Source organism: Bombina bombina, chromosome 5 (assembly GCF_027579735.1).
Source record: "Bombina bombina isolate aBomBom1 chromosome 5, aBomBom1.pri, whole genome shotgun sequence".
In the NCBI taxonomy this organism is placed as follows: domain Eukaryota; kingdom Metazoa; phylum Chordata; class Amphibia; order Anura; family Bombinatoridae; genus Bombina; species Bombina bombina.
The window spans coordinates 873,519,569-873,531,639 of record NC_069503.1 but is presented as its reverse complement, the minus strand read 5'-3'; the positions used below and the strand labels follow the sequence as shown (position 1 = coordinate 873,531,639).

Sequence of the window (12,071 nt, the reverse complement as noted above, 5' to 3'; positions counted from 1 at the left end):
CTAATTATCCATATTTATGATATAAGATTATACGAACTCATAATGAGTTTGTTTAAAAAAAAATTAAGTTAATACATTAATCATATTACCATATATACAATGAGAATATGCACAATTTGAATTTAATATTCAAATCTAAAGCACTATTCTGAATCTGTTTTCTAAAATCCATGATCTTATAAAATGCAAAATGTCATTGTTGTTTTTGGAAGAGTATGCAATATAGTAATGTTGTTGGAGTAACTCTTTAAAACCCAGAAAGGTCTGCAAAGCTTTTCTATGCAATGTGTGGCATCCCTTTTACAACAATGTATTTTGGGCTATCAAAGCCTGATTTATTACTGTAGCTATAGAAATCCATTATCCATGTGTTTAAAACAGATCTAAATAATGTCTGTTGCTCAAGCTGTGAGCAATGAATGACAGCGTATCTTAATCCTCCTGGTTCATTTGTGAGGGCCATCAGTGACATGACAGATGCATGAAATGTTTTGTTATGATTTCTAAATCCTCAGTTTCCTAAAAATTTATAAATTGTGGCTCAGCTTTACATTATTTCTGCCTATTATTTCAAACTATTTTTTTTACTTTTGTATTAAGAATGAAGCAGAGTACAATAACACATTGTTTTTGATATATGGCTTTTGTTTAGAATACCAGATATGAAAAAAAGAGACCACTGCAAAAGGATCAGTGTCTCTGGTTTTACTATTTATAGGTACGTGTTTGAGTAAAACGAACATTTTTATTTTATTCTACAAACTACTGACAACATTTCTCCCAAATTCCAAATAAAAATAATTGTCATTTTAAGCATTTATTTGCTAAAAATGACAACTGGTTAAAATAGCCAAAAAAATGTAGTGTTTTTAGACCTTAAATAATGCAAAGAAAACAAGTTCACATTCATTTTTAAACAATACAATACTAATGTTTTAACTTTTCAAGAGTTCAGAAATCAGTATTTGGTGAAATAACCCTGAATTTCAATCACAGCTGTCAAGCAGCTTGGCTTTGTTTGATGGCTTGTGACTATCCTTCTTCCTCTTGATCACATTCCAGAGGTTTTCAATGGGGTTCAGGTTTGAAGATTGGGCTGGCCATGGCAGGGTCTTGATCTGGTGGCCATACATCCACACCTTGTGTGACCCTCCAGTTTAGCATTCAGCATTGTCCTGCTGAAAAAAACAATCCTCAGAGTTGGGGAACATTGTCAGAGCAGAAGAAATCAAGTTTTCTTCCAGGATAACCTTGTACAAGGTTTGATTCATGTATCCTTCACAAAGATAAATCTGTCTGATTCTAGCCTTGCTGAAGCACCCCCAGATCATCACAGATTCCCCACCAAATTTCACAGAGGGTGCAAGACACTATGGCTTGTAGACCTCTCTAGGTTTTTTGTCTAACCATTATATGACCAAGTGTTGGGCAAAGTTGAAAATTGTACTCATCAGAGAAGATGACCTGGAATTGGGCAGATTTATCTTTGTGAAGGATGCATGAATCAAGTCACGTACAAAGTTACAAAAAAACTTGCTTCCTTATGCTCTAACAATGTTAACCAACTCAGAGGATTTTTTTTCTTCCAGCAGGACAATGCTCCATGGCACACAGCCAGGTCGGTCAAGGCGTGGATGCAGGACCACCAGATCAAGTCCCTGTCATGGCCAGCCCAATCTCCAGACCTAAGCTCCACTGAAAACCTCTGGAATGTGATCAAGAGGAAGATGGATGGTCACAAGCCATCAAACAAAGCCGAGCTTCTTGTATTTTTGTGCCAAGAGTGGCATAAAGTCACCCAACAGCAATTATTATTTTATTATTATTATTCTTTATTTATAAAGCACCAACATATTCTGCAGCGCTGTCCATGTGTACAAAGATAAAAGTACAGTACAATACAATATAAAAGACATCAGACAAAGTTTAACAAACAAATACAGGGGGAATTGAGGGCCCTGTTCCCGTGGGATCTTACAATCTAGATGGGTAGGAGGATGAGAAACAGGAGATGGGGACTGCAAAGGTAAGAATGATGTTAGTGTGGAGTTATATGAGGACAGCTATTAGGCAAGTGAAATTCATTTGTTACTGATTTGGAGATAGGCTTCCCTGAACAAAAAGGTCTTTAGGGAGCGTTAAAAGGAGGAAAGGTTAGGGGAAAGTCTGACAGCTCGAGGAAGTGCGTTCCAGATGGTTGGTGCTGCACAAGAGAAGTCCTATAGTCTAGCATGGGAGGAGGTGATGGTAGAAGATGCAAGGAGCAGGTCATTGTTGGATCTTAGGGGGAGGGTTGGAGTATATTTGTTGATGAGTGAGGACAGGTGGGGGGGCTGCATTGTTAAGGGCTTTGTAGGTCAGGGAGAGAATTTTGAATTTAATTCTGCTGTGAATGGGGAGCCAGTGAAGGGACTCGCAGAGAGGTGTAGCAGATACAGAGCATAGGGAGAGGTGGATTAGCCTAACAGAGACATTTAGGATGGATTGAAGAGGGGAGCGGCGGGAGAGAGTCGGGAAATTACCAGGGAGTGGATTAGCTGTTTAGTAGTTTCAGCACTCAGAAAGGACGAATTATGGAGATATTGTGTAGGTGGTTGCGACAGGAGAGAGCAATTGGATGTAGGGTATGAAGGACAGACTTGGGGTGATGGGGAAATTGTGGTGTCACCAACAGTGATTGAAAAGTTAGAAACCGGGGTAGAATTAGAGGGGGGGGGATTAGAAGGAGCTAAGTCTTGGACATGTTGATTTTTTTTTAAAATAACTTTATTTATAGTAATAAGATCCATTACATACATGACAAATTGGAGCAATGCCGTGTTGTATACATAAAGAAGAGAACAGTATACATTACAAGAAACGTGATACAGATACCTGAGAATATGCATACTTGTATTTGCTATGTAGAGGCTAGGATCAATTTTTCTTTTTCCTTATATAACATATAATAAAACAACAACTAAATAATAAGATCCAGTACATACAGGACAGATTGGAGACATGTTGAGTTTTAGGTGGTGAGAGGCCATCCAAGAAGAAATGCCAGATAAGAAGACACTGAATTGAGAAAGGACAGAAGGAGAGAGTGCAGGGGTGGATAGGTAGATCTGAGTATCATCAGCATAGAGGTGATAGTTGAAGCCATAGCTACTGATAAGTTTACCCATTGAGGAAGTATAAATAGATAAGAGTAGAGGACACAGAACAGAGCCTGGAGGTACTCCAACAGACAGAGGCAATGGAGAGGAGGAGTCGCAAGCAAAGGAGACAGAAAAGGACCTATTAGAGAGAAAAGAGTGGATCCAGGAGATGGTAGTGTCAGAAAGCCCAAGGGAGCTGAGAGTCCGTAGAAGAAGGGGATGGTCAATGGTGTCAAAGGCAGCAGACAGGTCAAGTAAGATGAGTATTGAGTAGTGGCCGTTGTTTTTAGCAGAAAGAAGATCGTTAGTAACATTGGTGAGGGCAGTGCCATTTGAGTGTTGGGGACGGAAGCCAGATTGCAAGGGGTCAAGCAATGAGTTGGAGGACAAGAAGTGGGTTAGGTGATCTAAAACTAGTTTTTCCAAGACTTTTGAAGCTAGCGGAAGCAGTGATATGGGGCAATAGTTTGCAGGAGAATTGGGGTCGAGGGAGGGTTTTTTGAGGATGGGGGTGACCTTTGCATGTTTGAAGGAAGATGGGAATGAACCGGTAGTAAGGGATAGGTTGAATATGTGAGTAAGAGCTGGAGTGAGGGTAGAAGATAGAGAAGGTATTACATGTGAAGGGATAGGGTCAAGTGGGCAGGTAGTGAGGTGTGAGGAAGAGAATAGGGAACTCACTTCATTTCTCAGTGGTTGGGGCAAGGTGCTGAGAGTGGTGGAGGGGGTGGCCGGGGGTGGAGATGATAGGTTGAAGTCTTGTGTTGGGATATTACTTTGGATGGTAAGTGTTTTGTTGAAAAAGTAGTTTGCCAGGTCTTGAGCACTAAAGGCAGATGAAGGAGGTGGTGCAGGTGGATAGAGGAGAGAGTTGAAAATGGAGAAGAGACATTTAGGGTTTGAGGAGTGAGTAGATATAAGAGAAGAGAAATAGGTTTGCTTGGCTAAGTGAAGGACAGAGGAGTAAGAATAAAGAATGAACTTATAGTGAAGGAAATTTGGTTCAGTGCGGGATTTCCTCCAGGCACATTCAGCAGCACAGGAGCATTTTTGCAGGTAGCGTGTTTGCTTAGCGTGCCAGGGTTGGAGCTGACGACATGGTTTTGCGTATTTGGGGAGGAGCAAAAGTGTCAAGTGCAGAGGAGAGAGTATTGTTATAGTGGGTTGTAGCAAGGTCAGGGCAGGATATCGTGAAAGTGTGGGGGAGGAGTTTTTGAATAAGGTTGGAAAGTTGGAGAGGATCCACAGTGTGCAGATTTCTACAGGTCCTGGGGCGAGGGGGGAAGTAGGTTTAGCCTGTATATTAAGATTAAAGGTGAGCAGATTGTGGTCTGAGATAGGAAATGGGCGACAGGTGACATCAGAGAGAGAGCAGAGGTAGGAGAATACCAGATCAATAGAGTGTCCATTGCAGTGAGTAGGGAATAGGGTGGATTGTGAGAGACCAAAGGAGTTTATGAGTGAGAGAAGCTTAGAGGCAGCAGGGGCAGATGGGTTATCAATGGGGATGTTATTTGTAGAGAAAAGTGAGAAAACCAGGCAGCAAAGTTATCAAGGAATTGGGAGTTTGGTCCAGGGGGGCGATAGATAACTGCCACCCTGAGGAAGAGGGGGGAGAACAGGCGGATGCAGTGGACTTCAAAGGAGGAAAAGGAGAGAGACTGGTGGAGAGAATGCCAAGACGCATAAAAGCTGTGATTGAAAATCAGGGTTATTCCACCAAATACTGATTTCTGAGCTCTTGCTAAGTTAAAACATTAGTATTGTGTTGTTTAAAAATTAATATGAACTTGTTTTCTTTGCATTATTCAAGGTCTGAAAACACTGTATCTTTTTTGTTATTTTGACCAGGTTGTGAATTTCTACAAATAAATGCTATAAATGACAATATTATTATTTGGGAGAAATGTTGTCAGTAGTTTATAGAATAAAACAAAAATGTTCATTTTATTCAAACACATACCTAGAAATAGTAAAACCAGAGAAACTGATAATTGTGCAGTGGTCTCTACATTTTCTCATGCAGTATAATATATATAATAAATGCTGAATTCTAAATAAGCAGCTTTTGGCATTTTGCATTTTTTTTGTCCATCATGTATTCAGTTCTACTTTGTTAATTTGTTATTGTTCTAATGATATTGCATAGATATTACATGTTAAGCCATATTTATATTATTCACTTTTGCTATTTTTCAGGGTGCAGCGTGCTAATTGCCTTTCCTCAGACCTTGTACAACATATATATGTAAGTGTAAAATAACACTGATTTTTCTTGTGACAAGTTATAATGTTTTTCCATTTGTCATTATATATATATATATATATATATATATATATATATATATATATATATATAAACACTTCTATAAGAGTTATTTTTTACTTTTTATTATTCAATTAAGTTCTTAATACATACATTTGTAAACATCAGAGTTATTACCAAATAAATTAAAGCTATTATTACACAATTATATATAGTACTGTTCAATACAGTGATAGAAATATGAAGACAATTACCTCCATCAAATTCAAACACTGATATCTTAAATATATTTCTTAAAATTAAATTATTGAAACATTAAATAGTGCCCCCAGCAGTATAGAAAAAGTTTTTTTCATTCAAATTTAATTTAATGTAATATAATAACCCTCAATTTTCTTCTGTCTTTGCATAAAATATTTTAAGAACAGAAATTGCTTGAAACTTTCGCGTAATCCAGTATTTCAAAATGAATTGTCTTGCTAGCATTACCACAGTCAGGACAAAATTTTTGGTGAGAAAAAATATTATATATTTTTAAAATTTGTGAAATAAAATAAGAAACTTTCAACCAATATTGTTTTACTTTAGGCTACTCCCAAAATTAATGTGCAAGATTAGGTTTTACAACGCTGCACTTTGTACATACATTTTGAATATATTTTCTCCATTAACGTCTAGAAATAAAAAAATCTCCATTATTTAACCTGGTCTGGGATTCTTTCAAGTTGGTAGACATTGAAAGCCATTGAACATTGATCTATAATATCATTATTCAAGTTTTTCTTAAAGGGACATTGTACACAGGAATAATTATTTTCTTAACATTAGTACTTTAATTGTTTAAGTTTGTGAGCTGTATAATATGTCTAGAAAACGTTTGTCTGTGTATTTATACTGTATATATATATATATATATATATATATATATATATATATTTTTTTTTTCTTTTTTTTTTTCTTTTTTTTTTTAAAGCAATCTTTCTGTTTTTGAGTCCACTTATCAAACTCTGATATTGTGAATGTATACATTTGTAAGTTAGCCTCTGAAAAGCCCTGCTAGCTCCCTTTATGCCAGATCTAAATGCGTATCTGAAGATTCCCCAGTGACGTCATGTATTGTGGAATGTGTGACAAGCTCAAATATAAGCGTGTGTGACAAGTTCAAATATAGAAATGATTATAAAATTAATCACCACCACTACAGTTAAAAGATATCTTGTGCACATTATTATTATAAAATATTTTTCGGTGTAAGTTGCCTATCAGAACATAAGAAGGAATTGGCTCCTAAATGTCCGCTACATTAACCACACTAATAGACAGGAAATGCCATATATTTTCCTTATAACGTCAAAGTGCCAATAATTATTGAGCTATCGGAAATAATGTGCCATATTCAATTTTAGATAGTGCTGTCATGTTTGTGCCTGCAATTTCTAAGGAGTTTAGTATGTGGCAATTCTGATCATTCTGTTATGTCGGCATGCCAGTGCTAAGGTGACTGCGTGTGCTAGTTCACAATTGCGATTTGATTTTAAGTGGGCACTTGTTATTTTGCATGCCATTTGCGATAAGCGGGGGATGGGGTTGATGGTTGTGGTTCTTGGCTCTGCCTTTCTCTAAGTGGCTGATTATTTAAACCTTGCAAAAAATCAGATGTGGTTTTTCACGCTGACCTTCTCAGGGGCTACTCTGGTGGAGTTATCTTAAAAAAGGGACAGTTCCTGCGAGTGGCGAGATGTCTCCTAATGAAATTAATAGAGCTCGCTGGAAAGGGAAACTACGTTGTATAAGGCGAAGTTAGCAGTGAGCAGGGAGCGCACTTTAAAAATGAAATCCTGCAGGCATTAAAAAATCACATTACATTGCTTTCTGTGTATAGCATCTTACAATCGCCTTCATTTTTGTATGAATGTGTTTTTCTATTAGGGTGTTAAGTAGTTTGTCTCAACCTCGCCACCTTTTCATTAGCTAGAAAAAACAGTGAGAACTGTAGGGTGGATATGCTTCAAGAATTACGCTGGGATTTGAGAGAAAATTTCATACACGCCCATGTTCAGACCATTTTACGAAAAAACAACAATTACACTTTGTGTTTTGTACTTATAAGTAGGATTTTTTTATGTGTTTTTTGCACATCCAGTGTACTTAAATTATGAATTACGTTGTGCATAATTAATATGATTATTCCTGTGTAATTTACATACAAATTTTACATTTTTGATCAAATACGATTTTTGGGGAACAATTTTGTTATGATTTGTGATGCACCTTAACAACAAATCTTTTTCTGAGTATTTTTGTGTGAATGTTTTTTTTCTTAGTTATGTATGATTTTTAAATTCCAAATTAAATATGTATGCATCTCTTTCCCTGTACGAAAATGCAATATATGCCCCTTTGCGAGACACCCTGTTTTCAGGGTAAAAAGTGGCTTTATATAATTCCATCAGAGAAATAGGAGTGGTGAACATTCTTAAATAGTCTTGCCAAAACAGAGACCCTTAAATAATTGGTCCCTATGTGAGGTTGTTATCATGTTGTACACTCGCTGGGACAGGGAGGTAAAAAAAAATTAAAATTGCTATTTATATAGTAATACTTCATGCTTATACTATCTGTCATAAGAAAATGTATATATTCATTACATAACTTATTCAACTAATGTGTGTGCACTGGCCCTTTAAGGATCCTGTCCCAGTAATTTGTAATATTTCTATAGAATTTGTTTAAATCATGATACAATATGACTTTATAAATTGAGGAGACAGAAAATGCATTATTTTCCCTTTCCTCTATCACTATCTGTAGAGGATGTAACAGCCAGGTTCTAAGATTACCCCTATTTAGGGCTTGATTAGAAGTGGATCGCTATTTAGTGCTGCGGCTTGAGGGATAAATTCGCTAGAACTAAGCTTTTTGCACGTGCCGTGTTGCGCATGTATTACAAGTTGAAAGTAAAAAGTTATCGCACGAGTGCTATTCAAACGCACGCAAGAAGCTGGACTTAGAATATAGCGATAGTGATAACATATTTCCTATAGTCATCAATGGAGCGCGAAAAGTGGAAAACAACCAATCGCATTTACTCAAAAGCACTAACCCCACATGAAATATTAATATTTCACATTCCAATTTTATTCACATTTTATATTTGTGCAATATATTTTTAAATATTTTTTTTATCAGACAGTGTTATTATGAGTTTAATTGTACTTTTAAATGTATTTTTGATGTGTTTTGTGCAACTTTTTGGACTTGCGTAACAGTTAACTAGAGCTCTGAAGTTGCGCTAACCCAACTTGTGTTAAATTAAATTGTGCTCGAGTAAACGTCTTTACGTTCAACTCATAATACGCACACTACTTCTGACATGTGCATAGAGCCACAATATACCCCTTTTTGCTTGCACGCAAGAGTTAGTACGCCACTCGTAATCTGGCCCCTAATGTATTTATCACAAGTGATGCTAAATTATACATTTTCAATTTATTGGTAAACCCAAACCGCCTTTTTCTCAAGGGAGGGGGAATTTGTGCAGTTGCATCCTATGGGGCAGATTTATCAAGTGTGTAGCGGATCATTTCCCCTAAACAAGTGTGTAGCGGATCATGTCCCCAGACATCGATAAATGCAGACAGCATACGCTGTCAGCATTTATCATTGCACAAGCAGTTCTGGTGAAGGCTTGCACGGAAACAGGGGTATACGGCCCCATTCGGGCCGTGATAAATCGGCCCCTATGTTTCTTCCCTTGACAAACAAAAGTTCTTATTGCCTGGTTAAATCTGAACTAAGTCTCTGGGTTACATTTGCATCGTATACATAATCTTGGGCAGTATAAACATTTTAATCAATTTAATTCTGCCAGATAATGGGAAAGACAGCCCAGAACAGTTTTTCATTCTCCCTATTAACGCTTCAAATACATCTAAAAAAATGTATCTCATACCATTTATTGGGATTGGATGAAATGTTGATACCAGATATATCAATTTATCTATTCAGCAAACAGATAATCATGGTACCAGTGTTTCCTCTAAGGCCAGTTTTGTGAGTGCCCCAGCAATGAAACAGTTAATAAGAAAACCATACCTTGCACTCTGCATTGTGCACCCTTTGCTAATTTAAGGGTGCAGTTCCATAATTCCACTGCTGGGTGCTCACAAAAATGGGCTTAGAGGGAACACTTTACCTTATAACCAGAGAATAAGGCTTAGTTATTAATAAAATAAAAAATGTTCTAAATAAATTCTCTTGATTAAGCTACATACAGAAGTTGGTCATCTGCAAAAATTGAAATTTTAAGAAATCTCTCAGTTTAACTGCAAAGGGTTCCAGAAATAAATTACAATGGTGACAGAGGACATCCCTGTCTAGTCCCTCACAATAATGAAAAATATGTTGATATGTGACTGTAATATATGTCAGCAATTTGGTATAAATCTTTTTGAGAAAATGCAAAAAAGGAACCTTCAAACTTATAATTGTTTAAAACCTCAAACATAAACTCCCACTCCATTCTGTCGAAGGCTTTCTCTGCATCCAAAGATAGCAGGAAGGCCTTTGGCACTTATGCTAACCTGAGCACATTGACCATTAATGCTTTGCCTTTATCTCCTGCTGTTAACAAATGTCATACTGCATCTTTACATCAATAGTAATAGCTTTAACACTTTCTTACTTGTATAGTCTTCACTCATTCTCAATATGTTTGTGTCTCAATCATAACTGGTTTAAATCTAAAGGGTATTAAGCACTACTGTGTAGAGATTTCTTCACACACACACACACACACACACACACACACACACACACACACACACACATATATATATATATATATATATATATATATATATATATATACATACAGTATATCTCAGTCCGCACTAGCAATTGTAAGAGATTTTCTTCTGAGAACCCAAACTATAATTTATTAAACTTAGTTGAAACATACAGACACCAGAAACCAATTAAAAACTTATTTTTACAGCCACACCTTGTGCTTAAAAACCTCAATTGACATTATCATTCTGCCCTATTCCTCAGCTACTATGTCATTACATATAGTTATATATTTTATTTTAAAATTGATACTCGGTTGTTATTAAAACTAGGCATTGTAGATGATAACTAGGCAAACGCAATAAAAACACACACAATTAAATGATCCTTTATATGAATGAATGGTGTTGATTTATTTGAAAGGCACATTGTATTATAAAATATACTATATAGTATAATTTTAAGAAATATCACTTTTTTATAAGTGGGATCCTGTAATGCCTCAATTATCTATTTAGAACAATTTTTGTGTTGGCTCTTTGTGCATACTTTTTGTCTTATGTTGTGTCATTTGTGAACCATAATTACATTAGCTTATTTATTCACGTGTTGATTTTACTAAATCAGAGACCACTGAGTTCTCCCCATATGCGCTTATATCTACAGAGGATATCGACAGAAAACCCTACTGAAGTCTTCTCTATATGAAGGACTTTTACCATTAGTCTCTCCGTCCCTTCTGTTTGCTATGTTGACAGCTTGGGTTGTATTTTCTCCCTCTGGCATACTAGAAAATCAGCCGAGATTATTTTTATGGATGGTTGGCGTAACTTTTTCTAATGTCACAGTAAGTACTTGGGAGTTAATTGTTCCATGATCAGTTTTACTAAATAAAGAGGCAACAGAATGCATGTATGGTTATCTGGTTTCCTTATGTTGCAAATATGCAATAAAAATATTTGTTATATATAGTTGCAAGAAAAAGTTTGGAGTTACCTGGATTTCTGCGCTGATCTTCTTCTAAGTCACAATTATAGACACACAGAATCTGACCAAACTGATAACAAACAAACAGTTGTACTTTTCAAATTGTATTGAAAACACTGAGTAATCATTGACAGTGCAGGCTGGAAAAACTAAGGCCTAGATTTGGAGTTTGGCGTTAGCTGTGAAAACCAGCGTTAGAGGCTCCTAACGCTGGTTTTAGGCTACCTCCGGTATTTGGAGTCACTCAAAATAGGGTCTAACGCTCACTTTTCAGCCGCGACTTTTCCATACCACAGATCCCCTTACGTAAATTGTGTATCCTATCTTTTCAATGGGATCTTTCTAACTCCGGTATTTAGAGTCGTGTCTGAACTGAAGTGAGCGTTAGACATCTAACGACAAAACTCCAGCCGCAGGAAAAAAGTCAGTAGTTAAGAGCTTTCTGGGCTAACGCTGGTTTATAAAGCTGTTAACTACTGTGCTCTAAAGTACACTAACACCCATAAACTACCTATGTACCCCTAAACCGAGGTCCCCCCACATCGCCGCCACTCGATTAAATTTATTTAACCCCTAATCTGCCGACCGCCACCTACGTTATACTTATGTACCCCTAATCTGCTGCCCCTAACACCGCCGACCCCTGTATTATATTTATTAACCCCTAACCTGCCCCCCACAACGTTGCCTCCACCTACCTACACTTATTAACCCCTAATCTGCCGACCGGAGCTCACCGCTATTCTAATAAATGTATTAACCCCTAAAGCTAAGTCTAACCCTAACACTAACACCCCCCTAAGTTAAATATAATTTTAATCTAACGAAATTAATTAACTCTTATTAAATAAATTATTCCTATTTAAAGATAAATACTTACCTGTAAAATA

The 12,071-nt window shown here is 36.7% G+C and overlaps 1 protein-coding gene across 1 annotated transcript in view; it reads left to right on the top strand.

Moving 5' to 3' along the window:
• The window catches only part of LOC128661646 (ethanolaminephosphotransferase 1-like), a 189,672-nt gene that overhangs the window by 163,002 nt on the left and 14,599 nt on the right, over positions 1-12,071 (top strand). Inside the window, exons 7-8 of the mRNA XM_053715877.1 lie at positions 5,340-5,388; positions 10,861-11,041. Coding sequence (XP_053571852.1) covers positions 5,340-5,388; positions 10,861-11,041 — 230 coding nt within the window. The remainder of the gene's footprint in view (positions 1-5,339; positions 5,389-10,860; positions 11,042-12,071) is intronic.